Source organism: Amblyomma americanum, chromosome 3, assembly GCF_052857255.1.
Source record: "Amblyomma americanum isolate KBUSLIRL-KWMA chromosome 3, ASM5285725v1, whole genome shotgun sequence".
In the NCBI taxonomy this organism is placed as follows: Eukaryota; Metazoa; Arthropoda; class Arachnida; order Ixodida; family Ixodidae; genus Amblyomma; species Amblyomma americanum.
This window is the reverse complement of record NC_135499.1, coordinates 189,372,139-189,396,288: the sequence shown is the minus strand read 5'-3', so window position 1 is coordinate 189,396,288 and position 24,150 is coordinate 189,372,139. Positions and strand designations below refer to the sequence as shown.

At 45.4% G+C, this 24,150-nt stretch overlaps 1 protein-coding gene across 1 annotated transcript in view; it reads left to right on the top strand.

Moving 5' to 3' along the window:
• Window positions 1-23,079, top strand: part of LOC144123548 (uncharacterized) — an 80,117-nt gene extending 57,038 nt beyond the window's left edge. Inside the window, exons 2-6 of the mRNA XM_077656365.1 lie at window positions 11,756-11,862; window positions 13,952-14,017; window positions 19,375-19,449; window positions 21,261-21,314; window positions 22,886-23,079. Of these exons, the coding sequence (XP_077512491.1) occupies window positions 11,854-11,862; window positions 13,952-14,017; window positions 19,375-19,449; window positions 21,261-21,314; window positions 22,886-22,987 (306 nt within the window). The 5' untranslated portion in view covers window positions 11,756-11,853 and the 3' untranslated portion in view covers window positions 22,988-23,079. The remainder of the gene's footprint in view (window positions 1-11,755; window positions 11,863-13,951; window positions 14,018-19,374; window positions 19,450-21,260; window positions 21,315-22,885) is intronic.
• Window positions 23,080-24,150: the final 1,071 nt, after the last annotated feature.

Sequence of the window (24,150 nt, the reverse complement as noted above, 5' to 3'; positions counted from 1 at the left end):
TGGTGACGGATTCACACGCATGACTGTTGCATATGATTACAGCCAGGAGAGGTCACTCGCGTTGCGCACGAAGTGAAGTAACGACACTCGACCAGGCTGAAGAGATTTTTAAGCCTCTGGCCAAATTGCCAGCGCGAAGAACTTTGACAATGGCCTTCTATTTTTAGGCGTCCAGGTAGCGGCCAAGGCTATTTTTTTGCGTGTTTACTGCGCGAACGCATTTATGGGCTCCCCTGACTCAGAGATCCGCAATGGCAATAAATTTAAAGTGCCATCACATGAAAATCTGTGCATGCCTTATCCTGTGCACAAGGTTCACGTAGTTGCGCTAAACGCCGGAAACAGGTGTCGTGCCTGCGAACCTTTGCCAGAACGTGGGATGGTATATAGAAAGAAGAAGAATTTGTTTTATTCCTGCGCGCGCTCTTCTGTCTGAGTATAATCCAGGTCTCATGTGTAATACGGACTCTCAGACTGAATGTCTATCTACACCAAAAGAATTATTTGTAAACACGCAAGCAGAACACTAAAAACTAAAAAAAAAGCACAGACTTCACGTCCATAGACTTCAGACTTCAAGTCCATAGTCGTATGTACTCCAGGACGCTCTGTGGATGTCGGAAGCGAAGGCGCTCACGCCGCTGCCCATACGCTGTTACCCCGTGTCCCCCAACGTTCGCAGAAACATAATTATTCAGAACCACTATTATGCTACGGGCAATTACTCCGACATGTGAGATCAACAAGGAAAGTACACGCCCAACGCAACAAAAATCTGAACAGGGACCAAGTGGTCATCCTAAGGAAATTGCAATCAAGCACTTATATAAGCCCAGTCAAATTCAGCTAAATGTTTCCAAATTTGTACGATCCGCATTGCGCCTTCTGCGGCGAAGTGACAAAATTATACCTGATGCTATGGGCATGCCAGGACAATCCAGGTATTCCAAGAATCAATATCCCAACAGCTGAGGACTGGGAGGTGGTGCTACCCAGCTCACATTCGGAAAACAAGCTTTCGCTAGTGAACCGGCCAAGAGCGGCGGCAAAAGCCAATCGGCTCCTGCAACGAGGGTCCAACCAACGAAGTGCGATTTCCTATGTGAATTAAACGCTTTTTCACTCAACTTCAAGGTCAAGGCGCCTTGAAGAACCCCAGGTGGTCGAAATTTCTGGAGCCCTTCACTACGGCGTCCCTCATAGCGTGAGTGCTTCGGGACGTCAAACCCTCATAGACTGTAAACGAACCACTCAAGGTCAATGCCTTTCACGTCAGTGCGAGGTTTCCCTGACCATACTTACATGCCGGATTCCTCCCATAAATTTTTATCTGCATTGATCTGGGTGTTCTCCCTCAGCAATATGTTTATTCTGCAATGAACTGCAATTAACTGCAATGAACTGCAATTAACTGCAATTAACTGCAATGAAGCATGCAGGCGTTGGTGAGTGGCGACACCACGGGTTCCCGAGCATCCGCATGGGCATCGCCGCAGGGGGATGATGTTGAACAGTGCATCACCATGAACCTGAGCACCCGCGCCTGATCGTGCGTGGCATCGCCGTGTCCGGGGTAAAGGGGATCCTGGTGGTTGAGCCGATGCCGAGCGTTTGGACCTTTAAGGCCACTCGGCGGAGACAACGCACCACTTTGGCCCCAGCTTCCTGTAGACGGCACCTCCGGCCTGACCCGACCGGGAGAAATCGGCAGTCGCCTTTTCCTATCCTCCCCTCCATCTTTCACTTTCCTATCTCTTTCTTACAACTCTCCTGTCTCCTCCTCCCTTCTTGGTTTTTCCTTTTTTTCTGGCGGCGAGGGTTAACCTTGTGCGCCGAACTACCCTGGAATTCGTCATATTTGGTTATAGTTGAGGTGTGCAGTTGGCGTGGGCAAGACTTGCTTCCAAGTTCCTTTCCCGTCGCCTTGTTTGGATTCGTAGTGGGCGGCTGGCACCGTGGCCGATCATTATGTTTAGGAGGTTCCACCTCCTAAGCATAATGATCGCACCCTGAAAAGGGTGCGGACCGATAACATCACTGCCCAATGCTTCAGGAAAACGAGAGTCATTTCCAAAATACCATGTGCTTCATAGTGAGGAAACAGAAAAAACTGCGAGTACAATGTCTCCGCTCTTAGTCTCAAAATGTCTTACTGATGCCATCGGTTCAGGCTACAAACTGTCAAAAATGCCCAATGGTAACCTAATACTCGCGCTAAAAGACATCGTCCAATACTTTAAACTTTCTAACCAAATGCCCATTGGGGACAAAAGTGTGTCTATCACTGCACATCGATCCCTGAACACCTTCCGTGGCGTGATTTCAGAAACAGATTTTATCCACCTCACTGAGGAAGAGATTCTGGAAGGCCTGAAGGATCGAAATGTCATAAACGTACACCGTGTAAAGATCAGGAAAGATGACAAAGAAATCCCAACGAAACATATAGTCCTGACATTCGACTGCAGCACACTTCCAGAGTCCCTAGAAACAGGCTACTTGAAAATAAATAAACGCCATTACATCCCAAATCCACGAAGGTGTTTCAATTGTCAAAGATATGGACACATGTCACAGAGTTGTCGTGGCCACAAAACGTGCGCTAAATGCGCCTCAAAAGACCATGCTTCCGATAACTGTGAAGGAGCAGCAGTTCGCTGCGCAAACTGGGTAGTTTTGGGTAATGAGAGAGCAGATGCTTGCGCAGCACAAGCCCAAGTAAAACAAGTGAACATACCACACAGACATTTTTTTTTTGTTCCTGCGTAGTAAACTCAGAAAAAAGTGGCAGGTTGCATGAGAAGAACAGGCAAACAACAAACTGCATTCTATAAAACCCGTTTTGGAAGAATGGAGATCATGTAGACATCAGGAACGTTTTACAGAAGTTATTTTGTGTCGTCTGCGCGTTGGTCACACACACCTTACACACAAATTCTTACTGACAAAACAAGACAAACTTCTCTGCGAAATGTGTGGCGATGAACTCACGGTAAACCACATTTTAATTTCATGTACAAAACTGGAACTGAGGAAAAATATTTCACAGCATTCTACAATGAATACCCCAAGTTGCTTTTAGGTGATCAAGCACTGGTTGATTTTTCAAGTATTTTTAAATTTCTTAGGAAGCCAACGTTTTAAACAAACTGTAGTTATAAAAATCGTAACATTTAACAAAAACCTAACCTTGTGTTCGGCGCATCATAGCCTCAGTTGCTTTTGTGCCATTAAAATCAATATAACTAACTAACTAATAACTAACTCTGACATCCTTGGAGCCATGCTTGGCGTGCACGGGGACACAGCGGCTCAGTGTAGCATCCCTCTGCGACCCATTTTGTTCGTAGACAACCTTTCTCTCCGTCTTTGTTAATTATGATTCATATATCATCCGATATATTTCTTAGACTCTTGTAAGCGCTGGCGGGTGCTAACCCTTGTATACGTGTGAGACCTGTGTGTCGTCATGTTTATAGTTGGCGGTTTGTGTTACTATTTTGATCATCCCTAACGGGACGGCCAACTGTCCTCGGTACACCACGCTATATATGCAGGGTGTTTGACCTGACTACGCAATTTTTGAAAATATGCTTTTTTGAGTTAGAAAAGCTCTTATTTCGACATAGCATTGTCGGTGGTGTAGTAAGCTGCTGCGAAGTGAACGTTCCTATGCAGCGGATCATTCAAAACACAAGACAATCAGGAAACTTCTCTACCGCAAGAAACCTGCTAGCATTTCGTGGTCATTCGGTCTTTAATACTGTCGCAATGGCTCTGCTATGCGGCTGAAGAGAAAAGCCTTTGCCATTAAGACTTTTGGACAAGACTGTACATCAGGATACACCTAGAACGTGCCAACTAGCAGGCTGGTATATTAATACTAAACAGTTACCTGTCTAACTGTTGCTGTTAGGATCATTTATTATTGGGCAGCGTACAACCCGCCATGTAGTCCTCCGTGACAAGTACACGTATCAGATTTTAGAGTTTCTAAAACGTGGTTGCCCTTGGTGCTGTGACCCAACGAAATTTGACTATTAAAACAAGTTACGTGCAGTGGAGAAGTTGCTTTGCCTGCAAGGTTCATGAAAGCGCGTGTATTTAGGCGCAATATAGCCAGAATTTGTTGAGACGCAGCGCCCAGGATAATCGCGTTTTCGAAATTCTAAAAACTGATATGGATGCTATTACGATAGGTCACAAACCTCTCAATAATTAAGGAGCCTAACAATAATATTTAAAAAGTTAAGTATTAGTTAACCAGACTACTGGTTAGCACGTCTCAGCTGTTTCCTATGTACTACACCGCTGGCAATGCTATGCCGAATAAAGTGCTCTCCTAACTCAAAAGCCTATATTTAAAAATTGTTATTAGGTGAAACGCCCTGTATGAAAGCCTACCTCAGAAATGCAGGTCGGGTTAAAAACCTAGTATTTTTATTCTCATTTCTTTCTCCACGGTGCACCCGATATCAGAAGCTGAGGCTGTTGTATAATCCAGCGCGCATTTCGATAAGCACTAGCGCGTGTAAAGGTCGTATGGAGGGCGCTGAAGGCAGAGATGTTTCAGAGACTCAAGACAACCTCGTTATTTTTAGCGCAGCATACACTTGCAAACCTTTTTCACGAAGTGAAAAGCAAGTTATAACGGTAGTGCTAAACTTTACTTTGTGCAAGGATGGAAGCAAGGCCCAGGAAAACCGTTTCTGAAACGGCACTCCTGCCGCGACGGAGCGTGTTTCGGCGCTCGCGCAAGCAACGAATGTATGCGTTTGACCGGTAATAGTGGCGTTCTTTCAGCGTCATTTTAGGCAGCAGCCGCTTCATGCCTTCATTGGATGCGCAAACCATGAACAGTGTCAGCGATAAGCGTCATAATCTGGATAAGTATTATAATCTCTAAGCGCCATAATCGGAGAGGAGACTCGTGGTGGCGCAATCGTAGCTACGGTACAGCCTGCTTTTGCGGGCTGAAAGTTTCGAGGAAGGTTCCCACTATTGTCTTTAATCCCGGGCAAGCAAACTGGCATAGCCGTTTCAACAATAAATGTGTCCGACCTTCATCAGACCGACTGCACGCGCGCGTTTAAACTGTCACAGCAGATGGTATGCACAGTTTACTATTTTCTCGGTAGCGCTAGTTTGGGGTTTTTCGTTTAGCTGCAGATAAGCACCAATCTCAGTGCGAACTCTTGCGAACAGGCATCGCGTGGCTTTCCGCCGGCTGTTCATGAACCGAAATTTATTTCGCTATGTAAAGTTGGCGCAGTTTTATGTGCGAGCAATATCGCCCCATTCCCCGGAAAAAGTGAACAAACTGTATTTGATGCTCGTGCTGCTGATATTTAGAACGCTGTCGGCGTACGAACAAGTATTCGAAATTTTGCGAAATGAGGCGGCAGTATAGAGTACTAACAAAACTCGTAAACACGCAGCTATGAGCCCGAAGCATAGGATGCGAGTTGCGTTCGCGTGCATACTTACACCTGTGCGTTCAGGCGATCAACACAGGAGTAACTTCAGAGCAATTTCAACTGGCCAGGCTTCTTTACGCCCACAAGAAGCTCCAAGAAACCGTGAACTCCTACTCAGCATCACAGCGTTAGACAGCTCGGCTACTTTCCTTAACAGAGTGTCGTTCTGAGAGCTCAAATCGGTGTTGGCGGAAGCCAGGTTGGTATTTTCTACACCCACTTGATCTACAAAAGAGGTGAGCTTAGCTATTCTTTCAACCAGTCTGGCGATTTCCGCATCCAGTGCCTCAGTATCCTCTTCGGACGATTGCGTTTTCGCCTGGCATTTCGCCGCAAGCTTCTCTGCCAATATGTCCAGTTTGCCCTCAGAAGCGGCCTCAAGCTCCTTTAATCGTTTAGCCTGCTCAGCATATGTAGGCATTTTCACACTACGACCAGGTACTGCACAGTGAATGCGACAAGACACTCAAGAAGCCGCTCGGAGAATAAATCGCCGCAGCAGCCGCAGCAGTAATAATTGCAAAAAGATGAAGCGGGTAGCACCAACCTTCGAGCACAACAGAATTTCTTAGGGGGTTGTTCCTTTGCCCGCGATTGCTGCTGCCAACTGAAGCTCTTCAGTTGCCGTCGTCCCTTTCTGTCGTTCAAGTCCGCTTGCAGCACCTGCTGGGTCTCACGCTCGTCCACGTTGAATGCGCTGACGTGTGCGGCACATGACGTACCCACGTGATGTTTAAAGCACCATTTTAAAGAAGAAAACAGGCAAACTCTACACTTAACAGGCAAACTCTAAACAGGCAAACTCTATACTTCTTTCAAGCTTTATTTCACACCATATCGACAAGTTTTTTCTCGTGCATTCATATGGCGCTCCATCAACTGAGCTTCCTTGTATGTGGCAGTGCTTTCCAAAGCTGGCGTTGTTTTTCAAGCCTCTTCTGCTGAAAGCTCTAGCTCTCCGCTTTTCTATTGCGCAAGCGTTGCTTCTCGTTGTTGTCCTCGCACGCAGCTGAACAGGAATCGTATTGCGATGACATTGGCTCATCCCAATCTTCCTCAGAAGTGTCCGGTGGTGAGCTTGTTCCACTTTCCATGCTGGCGATGAACTGAAAAAACGAATGCAAGAGAATATACATGTGCTTCTCACATTCCATAAATGAAAACAGCAAAGCATTGTCGACGTAACCACTGTTGTGCAGACTACTTTAAAAAAAAAACGTGGACGGATTTTACGTAGTTAAACCGCTAGACATGCAAAAGCATGTGTTCAGCCAGGTTGGCTCATGCTCTCGCTTTGCTGGGTCGTTGGCACGTCTGGCGACGATATTAGTTCGATAGTAGCATCAGTTGGTGAAGACGGCAATGTGCGATGCACAACACGAGTGTGTGTATAATAAAGGAACGATATCAGTGTTAGTTAATGAAGGGGACGTTGTGAAATGCACAGCACGAGAGTGTGTTGCAGTTTAACATCAGACGTGATGGGCTGCGGCGATAGAATAGTTCTCTCGTGCAGTAGCCAGCTGGTCAAGCTTCACACAAATTCGGTGAGTCTGTTATACCTCGTGAAGCATTGATTTCGCACCAAAACTACGTGCTTCACGGCAGTTGCGCTGAAATTTAAGTGAATCGAAAATAATTGCACTGCTTCATACAGATAGCCTTCGATTTGGAACAGCAAGCAAATAACTATCCAGCAGTGAAGTAGTTCACATTCACATGCGGAGTTGCTTATATGAATGGAGAATTTCGCTTCATTTTTGAAGAAAGCAGATTGCAAGTTTGCATATGAATATGCATGTAGGAGACCGTGGCAGTGCACTGGCTTATTAATATATGGTGTCATTTCTGTACTGCAAGACAACCAGGTTATAATGTGCACAAAGTATGGTTTAAAAGCGCTTGAGCACAGTGGCATGACCTGCGTTTGGTTCACTTGTGTGATTAATGGAAAGCACTTTTGCAGTGCCGAAGAAAATTGCTGCTTACCTGCTTCACTGGTGCGATCTATTCGACCAGTGAATGTTCATTGGCTCGCAGGGTGCCTGCAGAAACCGATGAATATAAGCAAAATTGATCGATGGAACTGGCGCTGAGCCCATCGTTCGTTTTTTTTTTTTTGCCACAGGTCCTAAAGAATTTCCAATTGTCGCTCATGTGTTATTTGCACATAAGCAGCATAATAAATAGTAAACGATGAGTGGTAAGAGCACATTGCAAGGAAGAATACGAAGGTTACAAGAGGCAATGATCTATGGTGAAAAGTGCATCTCCAGGGCGCCGCGCAAAGCAGTACACAAGGTGGGGTCAGCACATTCAAAGCAGCTACATATTAATTTTGAACTGATTTTGATATCGCTGCAAATAAAACCTTTCTTCCCGCCATCTCGTCAACTGCAATGCGGCTTAATCCTATCGAAATTCACTCCGCCTACTTTCACGAAACCATGCAGCGTCTCCGCACCGATTCCTACAAACCTACTAGCGGCCAGCTCAGGACACTATCATGACTGCGGCCGTGAAAATCCTTACGCTTCAAGGAACCAGCCTAAGCCAGCAAATGTATTACCTGTATGCTGGGTGATATATGACTCCGCCTGTATGCGGGATTCAATAATCCCGCTCCTGGTGAGGCCTTGCGCAATGGCCTCGTAGAACTTCGCGTTCCTTCTTTCTCTGCCCTGATGCTGTCTAGGGGCTTTTCTCAGAGCGAGATGAGGGCCCAAGTCTCTCGTTCGCTCCACGTGGTGCGTTGTTTTGGCGGTTGTGCATTCTGAGCCACCGCAGGTTCACCGCCACTCTTGCGTCGGCACAAAAAAAAAACAAGCATGAAACTGCATAGAAAAAAAAAAGCAGGAATGCAGTCTCGACGTGCAGGTAGCGTGGGCGAGCAGTAGCGACCAGTCACTTCACTCTAGTGGCAACGACCTTGTAGATATGTCGCTTGGTGCTGTCCGTCACTACTCGCTGCAAACAACAAACAACATGGCTGACATGGTGCCGTAGTTGCTATGGTTACGTGGCGCGTGTAAATCCGGAACGAGAGTGTGGCGTGGTGAGGCCGCCACAAAACAGGTAATGTATTTTAAAGGGGCAATAATTTTACGAACCAAATCTCTGAAAACAATATTCAATGGTTCCTTGCGCAATTTATTTTTACTGTTACTTGCTGAGAGCAATAATACTCCCTTGCAGCTTCAAAGGGCAAACTCGAGCTGCCTTGATTTGTAGTTCATTTGAAGTAGGAGTCCTTAGGCGCGTCCGTATGGCAGCGTGTATTCCTCCTTTGAGTAATGGAGCATTGGTTCAAAGTACCTTTACAGCGCCCGTGTGACGGGGGTATCACATTAACTGTGCTCCAAAAAGCAGGAATATACTCACAAACTCGGCAACCTCCTTGCCCAAGGGTGCCCGTAATGAGGAAAACGAGGAGAGTGAAATTTCACAGTTCCGAGATATATGTTCCTCTTTCCAGCTGCGTAAATATCCCTGTAGTGACCGTCGACAGAAATGGCTTGATCTGCGGCAGCGCCATATATCACTAGTGCTCCCCTACGCAGTCGCGCAGTGAATGAAGTCTGCCTCGGACTTGGCTACTCATCGTGGTGGTAGGCAGTAGAGCCTGGATATAAGGGCGACCCTCAAATGTATTGAAATAAGCCGTGAGATAAAAAAATGGGAACAATACTGTTTTTGACGTTCACAATATTGCCTTTGAGTTTTGACAAAGTAGGATGCGCTAAGTTCGAACTGTGCGGGAAAAGCGCGGGTAAGTGTGCCGTCTCTTCTCTTCTGTGCTTCATTGTTTTCCCGCGTGAAGCTGAGCGTTTGAAATTGCTGCTTTGTTATCCGTGACATCGCGCGTTAAAAGAGCAACATCAGTTGTAAATACAAGCTACGATGTTTTGTAAAGCGAGCGCTGCTTCCTTGGGTAACTACTCTGCAAAGAAGCCTCAAGCGCCGCCAGAAACAGAGCGTGAAAAGAGAAAAGCAAACAGCCTGTTTAATAAATAAACGGGATTTATATTCGTTTTTAATGACCCCTGCCTTGCTGAATGACTGCATCCAGGAGTTACAGGCCAGGCAGGCATGCGCAGGCTTTCAAAACCGGCCACGCAGTGCTCTTTACAAGGGCCGGCTCCTGTAGTTAGTTCGCCTGACAGAGAGAAAACACATGCCATGGGTTTTGAAAGAACATTTTCGCACTTGAAATCTACAACAGTTTCACTCACCTTCCAATGTCGTAGAGAACTGATGAAAGAACTAAAAAATTTGTCGATTCTGCGATTGAAAAGTACACTTTTTCGACAAACATCTGTTTGTTTGTTTGTTTGTTTGCTTGCTTGCTTGTTTGCTTCTTTGCTTGCTCATTGATTGATTGATTGATTGATTGATTGATTGATTGATTGATTGATTGATTGATTGATTGATTGATTGATTGATTGATTGATTGATTGATTGATACATACTGCATACCCCTGTCAGGCTCCAAGCAGGACAGGCATGCATTCATACGAGTATTTCAGAAAGGTGCAGAACAAAATCAAGAGAAACATGCATAAGAAAAAAGTGACTAGTCTTACTAAAAAAATCGACGCCATAGCATTATTCCAATCGGATACTGTCCGCGGAAAAAACGAATTCTTAAAACAGTCAATTTTAGCAAAATATGGTGTTACTGAGTTAATGTGGTGATGCCGAGTATGTCGGGTGGATAAAGGGAAGAAGTACTTAGCTGGGTCCAAAGCTAACTTCTGGTTAAGCAAGAGAATAAACAAAGTCAAGACGGTGTTTTCTTCTTCGCGTTTCAAGTGATTCAATATTATTAGCCGCCATAAGCTGAGTGGAGGAGACGGTGATTTTAAGCTTTGAATAAATAAACAGAACAGCTTTTCTCTGAACCCTCTATACTTTGTTAATGTTAAGTTTAGCAAATGGATCCCGTACTATCGAAGCATATTCGAGCTTTGGCCTGATGTATGCGTATATGTCTGTAGTTTTACGCTGGGAGGAGAATTTCTAAGTTTATGCCTCAGGTAAAAAAAAGTTGTGCTGTAGAATCTGCGGGAGACCGAAAACTATTATTGACAATTGTATCGAGAGGATTTCAGGGCACCAGTGAAGGGGCACCATGGTGCAAGTTTAGGTTAGAGCAGGCTGAAGGCGCCACTGGGTTTGCTATCCTCTGGCCATGTTTAGTGGCATGCCAGCACACTCGATACAATTGGCAATAACCTCTTCCTGACCCCTCACCTCTTTCATATCATTTCTCCATTCTGCCTGCTATCCATTATTTCCGCTGCCCCAGCTCAGGTGCTTCAGTATTGATGGCAGTTGCCGGGGCTAGCAAAAATCGTTTCCTTCATTTTTATTATTATTATTGCGAAGCAATACTACTTTAAGTCGCACTTCAGCCCGTTCCGTGGCGAGGCGGTGGTAGGCACCATTGACCTTTAGCGTGACCTCGCTGCGTGACGTCACACCACGTGACCTAGAGTGACGTCACACCAGCTGTGTAAAAACGGGGCCCCATCTCACGCCTTCGCGAGGCGAGGCGGTAGCCACCACCGGCGGCCTAACTCCCGCTCCTCTCACCAGGGGCGCTACGGTCGGTGTGACGTCACACCAGCTGTGTAAAAACGGGGCCCCATCTCAAGACGTCGCGAGGCGAGGCGGTAGCCACCAACGGCGGCCTAACTCCCGCTCCTCTCACCAGGGGCGCTACGGTCGGAGTGACGCACCGAGTGGGCATATCTTACGACGCGGAGAAAATGGAGTGTTACCACACCGTCGGCCAATCGATACTGGAAGATTTTGTAATGGGCAGACTGGTGAGGGAAATGTTTGTCGGCATACACGGATTCGACGGATGACTTCCTCTTAGATGATTCACTGTAAGCCGTAACACTAGCATAACCCAAGACTACCACCAGCCACACTACCAGCTGATCCGAGAATAACACACTATTGCTTCGCAATCACCAGGCTTAACCAAGCTAAGCCACGGCCGTTTTTTTTAATAAAACCTCTTACTACTACTATTTGTATCGAACATTGCCAAAGACAAGGCTTTTATCAAAATATTGGTTATCTATTATGACCCTTGTCCTAGTTTCACATGAGACAATGTCATATAGATACGGCCAGTTGCACGTCGGTCTTATTCAGTGTGAACTTGTCACTCTGACTCGTGCAGAGAGATTTCAGGTCGTGACTCCACTGCCGACACCCCCACGAGTCGTGTCGCAGCTGTACCTGATAATCCCTCTTTTCGACAGGAATCTTGACAGCGTCTCGAGGCGCAGCCCTTGCAAGCAAGTACATCCAAAAGTGCGGCAAGAACATTATCCTGGGTTACCCGTGGACAACGCCTGCGATGATTAAGGTACCACGCGGATAAAAACTGCTCCTTATCATAGCACACATGGCAGTATTTTGAAAACGTCTGGCGGTGATGATAATTATGAAATTTTAATCGCGTAAGTGCAGCTTGAGCAAACAACGTGAAATGGCTAGCATGCGTAGTCTGCATGCGGTAAGGTCAGCGACCTATTTTTCCCAGCATGCAGCCCAGAGAAGCGGAACATCATGCAGGGGTAAAGTTTATAGCATTTAACATCACAGCGGACTTGGACGAGTCAGGCTCGTCATAAGCCGACTCTAATATTTTGCCACTCCGTTTCCGGTTGAAGGCGAGTAGGGTTCGTTTTTTTTTTTGTTTTTGAGGAAAGGAAATGGCGCAGTAACACATCACATCTCGGAGGACACCTGAACCACGCCGTAAAGGAGAGAATAAACGTCTCCTCACACCTTTTTTTTTGTTTGCCAACAGATGGCAGCATGAATACTAAACAGTCGTTTTGGTACCATTTTCGCAAAATAATGGGCCCGTTAGGGGATGAAAAGCCAATGGGTGACCAGTAGCAAGAACTGCTCATATAACCGCAGAAGATAAAAGGTAGGATGTTGAGATTCTAGAAAAATCAAAACGTATTCAAGAACGGTCGGGAGGAGAGTCTAAGTCCGCTAGCCAACGTTTCGACAAGAGGAGTTGCTTTTCTAGAAAAATTAAAGTAACAAGTTAATTGAGCTGCGCAAAGAATAGGATAACGACCATGTGATACCTAAGACTTCCGATTAATACAATAGTTAACTCGGCTGTTCTTGCCCCCACTAGGTTCCTCAAAGTGTACTGAATGCAAAAACATTTGGTTTCCTCTCAGGGGAACACAGGCCACGTTATGAAGGCGAAACGTATTCGTGGAAGGTCGAGGGAGGCGTGATTGCAAAATTTTGTGAAGCACCATTGCCGCAATTGGTGCAGGATATAGTTTACTTAAGGTAAATGGGAAAATCTTCAACCTGGAAGTATACCTAAAAGACTCTGGCGTTGATTATGTCACCAACCACCTCAACATCAACCATCATGCGTCTCGTGACCTCAGGGGCGCTTTAACAGCCTACTAAAACTCATCAATTCTACATGACTTCTAATATTTGATCCAATGTCTGGCAGTTTAGCAAACAGAGATGTCAAGACAATTTCTCACGTTATTATGAGTTCTCCTGTCTGGAAAGTGAGCCGGCCGCCTTCTCTCCACTGACACTTGCAGCGTGAGAGCAATGCACAGGGCTAACCAGGACATTCAGCACAGCCGCCTTAAATGGTTGGCTGAGTCTTAACCTAGGACTCTAAAAATTTCTAATGACATCTGGCACACTCCCGCAACCAATGTTCACAAAAGTTGGAACGCTTCGCACACGGCGCTATTTTCTATAATTATGGTGCAATCAAAAAACCAACCAATAAATGAAACAAATATTTCACGTGCGGACTGTATGTTACAGATTCACAGATTGTGTGTTGCGTTTTCTTAGTGTGTGTCTCCTTTCTTCTCAACGTCGTTTTTTTTTTGTGCTGCAGTGGTGTCATAATAGTCGGACCACCTTGCTCAAAAGCATGCCTTAGGCTTACATCTCCTTTTAACGATGCGCAGCTTAAGAACGCGTAGGAAATAAAAAATGTTGCTGTCCTTTATTATTTCACTGTTCATCTGTTACGTCCGTTGTTAGCTTGTAAGTCCAGCATTCTTGGACACTGCTTTCAATCGTGTGGCAGCTGTGGAAACTTGTAAGGTACTGTTAGTAACATACTGATGATAACGGTCTAGTCAGCCGATCCGCAGCAGAAGCCTGCTCTTAAAATTCTTCCTATGCTCACATAGAGTAGTTAAGACTGCCATATAAAAGCAATGGGACGCATTTTTCACAATAAATAGCATAAATTCCAAGCGTCCCAAACATGGATCTGCGGATATGTTTATTTTTACGGTGCAATCTTACGATCGGCGAAAAAAAATGCGTTCTTAAACAACTTCTCGCCTAAAAAATGCGCCTGTCTAAAATTTCTGAACATGGTTCAGCAAAAAAAAAAGGAAACTATTTATGTCGTTTACATTTCTGACCGAATGCAGGTGGCTGAAAAAGCTTGTATTGGGGTGCAGCTTTGTTACAGCTATAACGCACACAAAAAGACACAGGTAAGATTATCCCATTTCTTCGTTACTTGAAAGCGCTTTGCTTAGTGGAATCGAGGACGAACGAAAAATGGCCAACAGTGTGTTGCAGTACCAAACAGCCTCTTTTCTCACATTGATGACCGAACGCGGAGTTAGTCATCAGTAATAGTCATCGTAACGTATGGGGGACTTAAAAGTCCCAAAACGACATGCGTGCTATCACAGGCGCTATACTGGAGGGTCCCGCATTAATTTCGGCCACTTGATTTTCACTAACATGCGCTGTCATCGAGCACCACTGGAGCATTTTTCTATGTCGCTTCTACTCAAACTGGGCTACCGCGGCAGGGATTCGATCCGGAATCCTAGAGCCGGTAGCCGTAGATCACAGCCCATGGCAAATTCATCGCCACTACGACCAGACGAAATAGCCGCGGTGACAACAATGGTGGAAGCGTTTCGATTTGAGGTTGTTTTGTAGAAATAGAAATGTTTATAAAACTGAAAAGAAATCGCATCGTTCCAGTAGCCAAAGCAAGTTTAGCAGGTTTTGAAGATTGCGAAATTTCAGCAATAAAGAATGAACCCGAAATTACCTATTCTTCACAGTGGGTTGGTGTTAATAAAGTAGACGTCGAATAGTCAATGTCATTTGCTCAGATATGATACTACTCGGATGTTCATCTCTGAACTTCTGTACCGCAGGCTTTCAGGCACCTCAATCATGCGGTTTGAGTATTTTCTTTCCACTTAAAATCTCCGCCCACAATGGACGAAAGAAAAATTACCATGTATTGTTGACAGCTTACTAGACTGGAACGCGCTAGCATGGAAACGGAAACATTTCCAACAACTATTCGTCTTTCCGTCATAATACCTATCTACAATGCTTTATTAGAAATCAGCTTGATTCTAAAAGCATTTGTAATGTAATAAATCAGTGATTTTTTATCGGATACTGAAGGTGATGTCTCTTGCGTCAGCCAGCGCAGTCCCCTCAGCCGTCCTCACGATGTCCGAGACCATCTCACTTTTGCACGCCGAGAGCGTTCTAAGTCCTCCCTTCGGTCTAATCACGACTTAACGTAGCCCGGGGCAGAGGCGAACATGCTGCGTTTCCACCGAACGCAGCGCCATCTTCCTGTCCTCTTTCTTAGCTGAGCTGGTGGCCACGTGATCGCCATCTTGGCTCCTTCCTCTATTCGGTCCGCCATCTTGACTTCCCCTTGCCTCGTGGCTGCCGCGCGAGCGAACGCCACTTTTAGGTTTATTTATCTCGAACCAGCCGAATTTGATAGAGAATTCCTTCGACGTAAGCGTCTCTTTTTCTACGGTAACTTACATAGCGATCTTCGGCCGCGGTTTCATGCCCTAGGGGTTGGCTACGTGTCTCGCCGGCGCATTGCGGGCGGGCAGCAGTCGGAATCGACGCTAGGTTTAGCGTCGCCGTCGGGGCGACGTTCTGAAGATCATGAAAATCGCTCAAAAATCAGGTTCTCTTGCCGTGAATTTGGTATCCTGGTGGTCCCGGTGACTTCCGGCGCTGACTCCAGTCGAAAAACATCGAAAATTTGCGGAGCTCACCTTAGAGACGTCCGCACGGCTCGGCAGCTCCAGCGTCCATCTAGACAAAACTGGGAAACGATATGCGACAAAATGGAAGGAAATATAGGTCAGGCTAGGACATGGATCCTACTCACATACCTCCCAGACCCCGACGGCTGTAAAACGGCCAGGTGCAGAATCTACAAAAGAGTCAGCATAAATATGACGGCACAGAGAAAGAATTGCTCGAGGACATTCAAACCAAGTATATAGGAGACACCGCCAAGGTACCCCTCCCCAATTATGACGGGACACCCAACGCGCACTTGGGTGGGCCCATTAGTGAATCCGAAGTGCGAACCGTAATCTGTAGATTAATACAAAATCGGCACCGGGACCGGATGGGTAGAGCAGCAATATGCTCAGAAATCTAGGCGATAAAGCTATAACTGCACTCACTGCCTAGATGCAGAAATGCTGGGAGGCGGGCGAAACACCTAAGCAGTGGAAGACTTCTAAGGTTGGCCAGATTCCTAAACCTAGAAAAGCCCTTTTGATCGAGAATCTCAGACCTATATTCCTAACCTCGTGTGCCGGAAAATTAATGGAGCGCGTTGTACAGAAGCGGCTTACCAACTACATGGAGGACAGCACCTTCTATCCCAGCTCCATGATGGGTTTCAGGTCTCACCTCTCCACGCAGGACGTAATGCTGCAACCAAAGCATCAAATTCTAGACGCCGACACGCGGGACACGAAGGTCATCCTGGGTCTAGACCTAGTGAGTGCCTTCGACAGCGTCATGCGCAAGGCGATCCTAGACAATCATATAGGCACTTAGGAGCAGGCGAAAAAACCTACAGCTACTTCAGAAATTTTCTTTGCGATAGAGTTGCGCAAATTCACTTCGGGGAGAGTAAATCAGGAGACATAGAGCTAGGCAGCAAGGGAACATCACAGGGCTTCATTCAGTCCCCACATCTATTCTATGTGGCCATGATTGGGCTCCCAGACAAACTGGCGCGATAGAGGGGCTACATCATTGCATGTATGCAGACGACGTCACCATGTGGATGGCAAAAGGAAGTGATGACCAGACGGAGGGTACTCTGCAAAGGGCTATCGAAGAAGTTGAAAAATATGTGAGTGGCAGGGGACTCAGATGCTCCCAGCAAAAATCAGAAATGCTGCTATACCAGCCAAAAACTAGATACGCCCAACTGAATATCCCGAACGTAGACCGGATTAGAATTCTAGGGCTAAAGATTCATAGCAGCGGTTTAAATGGGGAAAAATAAGTAAATTGGATCTCTGCGGGCAGCAACCCCTGCCACTATCCGTAGGATCGCAAACAGGCGATACGGAATGAAAGAAACAGCTCAAATTAGACTCGTACAAGACTTCGTAATGAGCAGGAAAGCATGCGTAGCTCTCTTCCTTAATCTAAAGGGGGCCGAAAAGAAAAAAACTCGGCCGAATTATTCGCAGATGTGTCAAGCAAGCGATGGGGCTGCCCATCCGAACCCCCACCGAAATCGTTCTAGAACTGGGTCCCCACAACACGCTGGACGAAATTTTAGAAAGCCGTAAAAATCTCGCTGTACGAAAGACTGTCTGGGAGCGTCACGGGTAGGGAGATTCTGGAGAAACTAGATGTAAATTATGCAAATAAACTAGGTTGAAAAGTAGATATGCTTAAAAGTATGCGTGGTATGAGATGGATCCCACTACTACCTATGCATCCCGTCCACCACAGGGATGGCAGGGAGAAATGGGGTGAAGCCATCGGCAAACGTTTCAAAGACTATTCGGTAGAAGATGTGGCCTACGTGGACGCAGCTAATTGTGGGGACGGAAGAACCGTGATAACGGTAGCTAGCGCCGAAATGTATCTCAGAAGCGGCGCCCCAATCATGTCGGGCTGCCCGGAACTTGCAGAGAAAGCTGTCATCGCGCTCGCGATTGCGGGCACGAAGGCGGAAATTATAGTCAAAGATAACAAGGCTGTAGTGATGAACTTCGCCAGAGGGACCCCGTTGACGAACGGAATCCTGCTGACCGCAATGGATGATCGAAAAATTCAAGTAATCTGAACACTTGCACACGCATTCCTCGCTGGTAATTAAGCAGCTCACGAACTGGATCGAGGTCTCGGTTTTCGAGCTGGAGGTCGTACCGAGAGCTTCACAGATAGGGATCGTCTTGTGTGTTACCGAGAGACTACACAACATTACAGACTCAGCAGGACTAGATGCACCCCAGCCCGACAAAACACTAACCAAGAACCTGGTCACCACTTGGCGTAGCCTGCAAACCAAGATGTCAGAAGAACCAGTTCTTCTGAGATCATGGCTTACCAACTAGCCCAACAAGTTTTGCTGCAAACCAACACATTTCCGAACCGAATTCCGAATATTCAAATCTCTGTAAGCTCTGTAAAAATAAAGCTCACCTTAATCACATCCTTTGGGAATACCACCTTTCCCCTCCGGAGGGTTGCAAAATAGTCACTCCACCAATGGGAGGCTTTACGACTCAGCTCTAGTTCAGATGTCCAACTAGAAGCCGTCAGAGTGGCCGAAGCCGCCGCCAAGTGTCAAGACCTCTTGGCCGTCGTCTAAGCGGGGAGCCTAAAAAACTCCCCTTTGTGCTGGACAATAAACGTGTTGCAATCCAATCCAATCCGAATCGAATTCTGGCGGGTAAAAGGCGACTAAATTTAACGGTAGCATTCTCGTCGGCGTGGCTATTATTGAAACAACATTGTACCGTACACATTCAGAATTAAAATCTTCAAGTACTCGTTCCTCCTAAAAACTGTTGCTGAATTAAAGTCTGGGTCCGTACTTTTTCCACAATACCAATACAACCGAGAACGCCGAGAAAAAAACTGGAGTAGGGCTTCTTGTCCTAATGTGCATTTCTTCTGTATCGTGTGCCTTCATTCGGTATAGGGTGCTTTTCTTTTGCATTTTCTTTCCCACCCTGTAACAGCGCGCAGGGGGCTTACTGTATAGTAAAAAAAAAAACAGGTGAATATAAACTAGATTTTATTGCTACCTGCTGCCATAATATAAAGCATACCTGGTTGGTGTCAAGAATCACTCTGGTCCAGTTAGTATAGCAAGCAAGGTTAGCCCCTGAAGACTCGACGCCGGCACGATTACAGGCAAGCAGTTTTTGTTACAGAACTGTGTTTTACAATTAAGCATTACTTTGAGTCCACGCAGCACAATACTATGAGTTGATCCCACAACAGCTCTAAAGAATTTTCGTTAATCAAAAAGTAAAAAGCTCAGTGAAAAATTTGTTTCGTACTTCTCTCTTTTTAGGGGAATGTAATTGCCAATAATCTCCTCATCCCACCAAGTTAATAATCAGCACCTGCTTATTCGCCTTTCCGGCCCCGTCCTGCTTACTCTTAGCCACGTGTCTGCTTAACTCAGCTGGCAAAGAGATTAACCCGGTCAAGCGGTAAACCGCTCGCTCAAGTACTGGTACTGGAGCGGGAGGAGTTTCTCTTTAATTTGGAATTATTTTTAACATTTAAGATGTGTTAACATTTTTTTGCCGCTACATGGCTGCGCTTTGTTCGGATGTTGTCATACTTGCCCTCATGCTTCAAAGCTAATCTAAACTCGGGGCGTTAACACAGCTTACTAGCTTCACTGTTCATCATGCCGTCATTTTTTTCATTATTTTCTACTGACTGATATCAGTCGCTGTTACAGGGTTGCGACCAGCTTTCGTGGCATACTTTGTTAAAGCTTTGCTCAGCTGTGTATTTCAATCTGCAAACGCATGTTGCCCGCGTGGGATGATCTTTCTTGCAGAATGACATCGCCTTTAGACAAGCTGTCCGAAAATGCATTCTAACTGCATCACGTGCATTTTATGCCATAAAACCTGTAAGTAACCCTCTGTTATCTTAAGAAAAAATCATGCATTCCTGTTAGCCGAGGGCTTTGTCCCTCGCTATCATTCCATACGTTTAAAAGCGCGGCTTAAGTGTCCGCCTGATTTGGTTACTTCATCTCGCTGACAGGTACTGTTTGCTGCATGTGTGTTGCTCTCAGGTCTGGCTGCTTTCCATGTCCCTAAAGGAATAAAATACCTGCTGCCTAAAGAAACCCGTGTCAGCAATGCTGTCGTAGTCTAGCATGCTGTTCTTACCCACACAAGATACATCACATAGCACAGGAAACAAAATTATGTGCACCACTATAGCCTGCACTGGTCATCGAAGCATCCGTCTGTCCTTTCCAAGACCGAGGTGTCATGGAATAAGGTCTGCGGTGTTATTTTCATGTTTTGTATTTTTTGCCAACATATTACATCCATTGATACAAATTCTAAAACACCAAGATTTCTTTTAGCGTCCTAAAAGGGGGCCTGAAAAACAGTCAGCTGGCGTTTGGTCTCTGAAGCTGCTTCAGAGTAGGCTGGCTCTGCATCATGGGAACGCGGCTTTTTCCCCCACTTCGCCTAACTGATGGGTATAACTAAACACTGCCCTGAAACTTCTTGCATAAAGCGCATAGTTAGACGCATATCCTCAATATTATCTGTAAATTTTGTACACATTTTTTTCCAACGGTGATGGCACACACAATTTTCATGCAAAAAAAAAATTGAGCACATTTCTGGACATAACCAGTAGGCTTGACTTTTCGTAGCGCAAAATAAAGATTTTCCTTCTCAGTTCATAATACCTAAGACTAAAAACGCCCCTGTTTTCCTTTCTGCGCTCCGTGTGTGTACGTGTTTTCTTGTCTTTGTCCCTGTTTCTTTCGCGCAGGTTAATCATGAACGAGAAGCACCAACTAGCCCGCCAGAAAACCCTTCTTAAAAAAAAAGCCCCGCCGCGGTGGCTCAGTGCTTAGGGCGCTCGGCTACTGATCCGGAGTTCCCGGGTTCGAACCCGACCACGGCGGCTGCGTTTTTATGGAGGAAAAACGCTAAGGCGCCCGTGTGCTTTGCGATGTCAGTGCACGTTAAAGATCCCCAGGCGGTCGAAATTATTCCGGAGCCCTCCACTACGGCACCTCTTCTTCCTTTCTTCTTTCACTCCCTTCCTTATCCCTTCCCTTACGGCGCGGTTCAGGTGTCCAACGATATATGAGACAGATACTGCGCCATTTCCTTTCCCCAAAAAACCAATTATTATTATTTAAAAAAAGCCGGCATTCATGGCAGCGCTAAATTTTCTAATTGTTACTGACTAGAAAGTGAGCAATTTCTCAAGCACCTATTTATTCCTGGACGGATACCTAACCGCGGTTCCTATCAACCTCCAAATTAGGAGTTTCCTCGATGCGGCTATGCACATTGAAATGTAGTTAAATACCTAATGGAAGCATTTTGTACATTCCGCGGAGGCAGACATCTTTAAACGCAGTGCCTTTAAGCTCAACATATAGCTCAACATATAAGCACAACATATAAGCACAACATATATAGCTGTTTGGAGCTTTCTCTCAGTTCTGAAGCCAGAATAATAATCTTATTTCCGGCCCGATGAAGGCTCCAGTAACGGGCATTCAAACTCTCTTTTATCTTCTTTATTCTGACAAAAAGCCGATTTCATAATAAAGGACAAAAACAAATCCCGTCAACATGTTTGGTTTACGAATGTGAAATGTTTTTCACAACTTTGGTGCACCTATGCGCGAGGAACCTAATAATCTAATCCACTCTTTTCCTTTCTGGCATTCCTCAGGAAGCTCTCGCATTCACGGAGGAACAGTTCGAGTCTATGATGCAGCATTTCAATGTGAGAAAACGAAATTTTTTCCCGCAAAGTTTCACACATGGAGTGCTTGTGCAACGGGAATTGTAAGATAGTTTGAGGAAAAACGAAAGAAAGCAAACTAAACTAGATACTTGAAAGACCTGTTTCGTTATTTCACTGCCCAAGCTGAGCCGTGAATATTTCTCCTGTTTCTAGATCACGTTGCTTGCGACATCTATGCCTTAATGTCTGTAGTTTGATGCTCCATGCTGCTCTCAGGAGAAGTGGTTTGTGGCACCGGAACTAGGTTATTTAAAATTCGGCATACAAATATTTACGCCACTGCAGTCGAGTAAAGGCACAGAAACATAATTTTTTTTATTTGGTACTCCCAGCTAACTGGGATGGGGTTTGTTGTCTCATACGTGCAGGGATCCTTCACTTGTTCAATCATTTACTCACTCACTCAGCAGCACGCTCACTCTGTGCCTCCTAAAACCAGTGCTACACTCATTCAAATGATTATTTTTGCCCCTTAATTCAGTCTCGTTTTATACATTTGCGCATTTTTATCACTCGTATATGGAAGTGGTTATATGTCATACCTATACATTCAAGCTTACGTCCATTATGTTGCATAATTAAGGTAATTACTTCTTGTACCTTGAAAGACTGAGCACAAATAGAAGTTTGCCTGTATTGGAGTACCGCTTCCTAATCACGAAAAGACCATTGTCACCGAAAACGAAGCTTTTAGAAGCTAGTAAATGCCACTCACTCACAAAAAAAAGAAATACAATGGTCACCACCACTGAGCGATTTTGCAAGCATATTTGCAATTTTGGGACGCGAATCATAGAGACTAGACTATACTGCCATTCACTTCAACGGTGGCAACCAGAACTTCTTTTTATAGGCGTCTGAAATGTGAATCGAGTGGCGAAAAATTTTTCAAATGCCATAAATGCGTTTTTCCTGCCGGGAAGATGTTAAAATGCGCAGAAAAAACAGAGAATCATATTTTACTGAGAGTAATTATTACACGGGAATGTCTTCAGTGTACTTTTTGAAGAGCGACTGAGAACAACACTGTCTGATCTATGCTGGCAGTAAAAGTCTATACCCCGTCTCTTTTTGGCTGTTTCCGTGTTTAAAAAATAAAGCCACAGAGGAACTGAGACGGGGCGAAGCAACTACAATGACACAAACAAAAATGAGTCTTTTTTTTTCCCGGCGACAAAACCCATTTAGTACGGAGAAAAGTGGGTTTAAATTTTTTTTTCCCTTACTTTACTCGAACTGATAGCGCCAAGCCCGAAAAGCATTACGTGACCACCGCTTCGAAGGGGATGGCCGTGTAGCCCACTCTCAAAGATCTCCGAAAAAAAAAAAGCTCTCGTCGCCCATAGCATTTTGCATGCGAAAACACAGGTAGTGTTGATAACTTTTTTTTTGTGCCTCCTACCTTATAAAGTTCCTTTTTCACTGGAAGTGACGGATCTGTGATTACTGCGCAGCAGTCAAGCTGTCGGATATTGAAGAAAACAAAACTAAAAGGGCTTTTGTTGTAGCTCAGGGCTTTACTTTGTTTTTGTTCTTTTTTTTTACTCAAGATGTGTCTCAGAGGTGACATGTTGCCAATGGATCCTTCAGTGGCACAAGCGGCAATTCGCTATTTCTTGAAAAGCTTCAGCCTGATTGGCCAGCGTCGGTAGGACACGTCAAGATGTGAACTCGAATGTTGGAGGTCAGCAATTTTCCCCAAATTCAGAACAGCAGCACAGAAATAAAATCACGCATTCACAGTCACCAGGAGGAAGAAATGCTGTTCTATGATGCGACATTCCTTTTCTCGTGGTTTCCTGCATAAGCAGTCGATGCTGGACATCGCTGCTTGTTGCACCATGCACACCTGTAGTCGAGTTGCATCCCCTTTGTTTCCCCAGTGCCTGGCATAACCCGCTGCATGCCCCCCCCCCCCTCCCCCCCCCTCCCCCCCCCATCCCCCCCCCCCCCCCCTGTACCTCTTGTGACGAGAAAGATACCTCTGAAACCCAGTTATATAATGCTTTCATGCACAGAGCAGAGGCATGATTCAAGTTTAAAAACCGTTTTCCAACAACAAGAGATCCGCTTATTACTAAATGGATATTTTAGGAATAAGTTCAGGTAATACGTAAAAAGTAATAAATTCGGGTGTTCTGAATTAATAATCAATAAATTACAAGAAAACCTCCGGCCGAATGTTCTGAGCATTCACAGGTGCACCGATATACGCTTTCGCATGATTCTTAAACGACGCCGGCACCTACACTTAAAATCTGGTAGCGCATAAAGCTACTTATATAAAAGTTACAGCCAGTAATGACTGCTAAAACGAAGGTATCGCGAGAACCGCTTTGATGATCTGGTTATTCTTTTCGGGTGCAAAGTTTACAACGCCTGAAAACGGACGATTTAAACGTTTATTCGAGAGAATCTGCTTTGCAACGTGTATGGAAAACTGGTTCTTATAAACTTATAAAGTGAGACGCTCCATTTCCGCTAACATATAAGCGGCCCGGTGATCCCCACGCCATGAAGATGAGAATAGAATGGATTTTTTCTTTCCAATGATACCGGCGTCCGATGCTGTAGGTGACCCCGCCACCATGAGAGATAAAGAAGAGAAAAAGATTTCTTTTCTCAAAGACCACTAGCATTCTGCCCGGCCACCCTCTGTTCCCAGCGTGCATTGCATAACAGAGAAAACGGGAAGTGGCCGTACTCTGCCATGTCTGACGTTTCGTGTTTGCTTGCACAGTGCCCAGAGCGTAAGGATTCTTTGCTTTGGTGTTGTATTATTCCTCTTGCCCCGGGTATTATTTGTAATAACCGT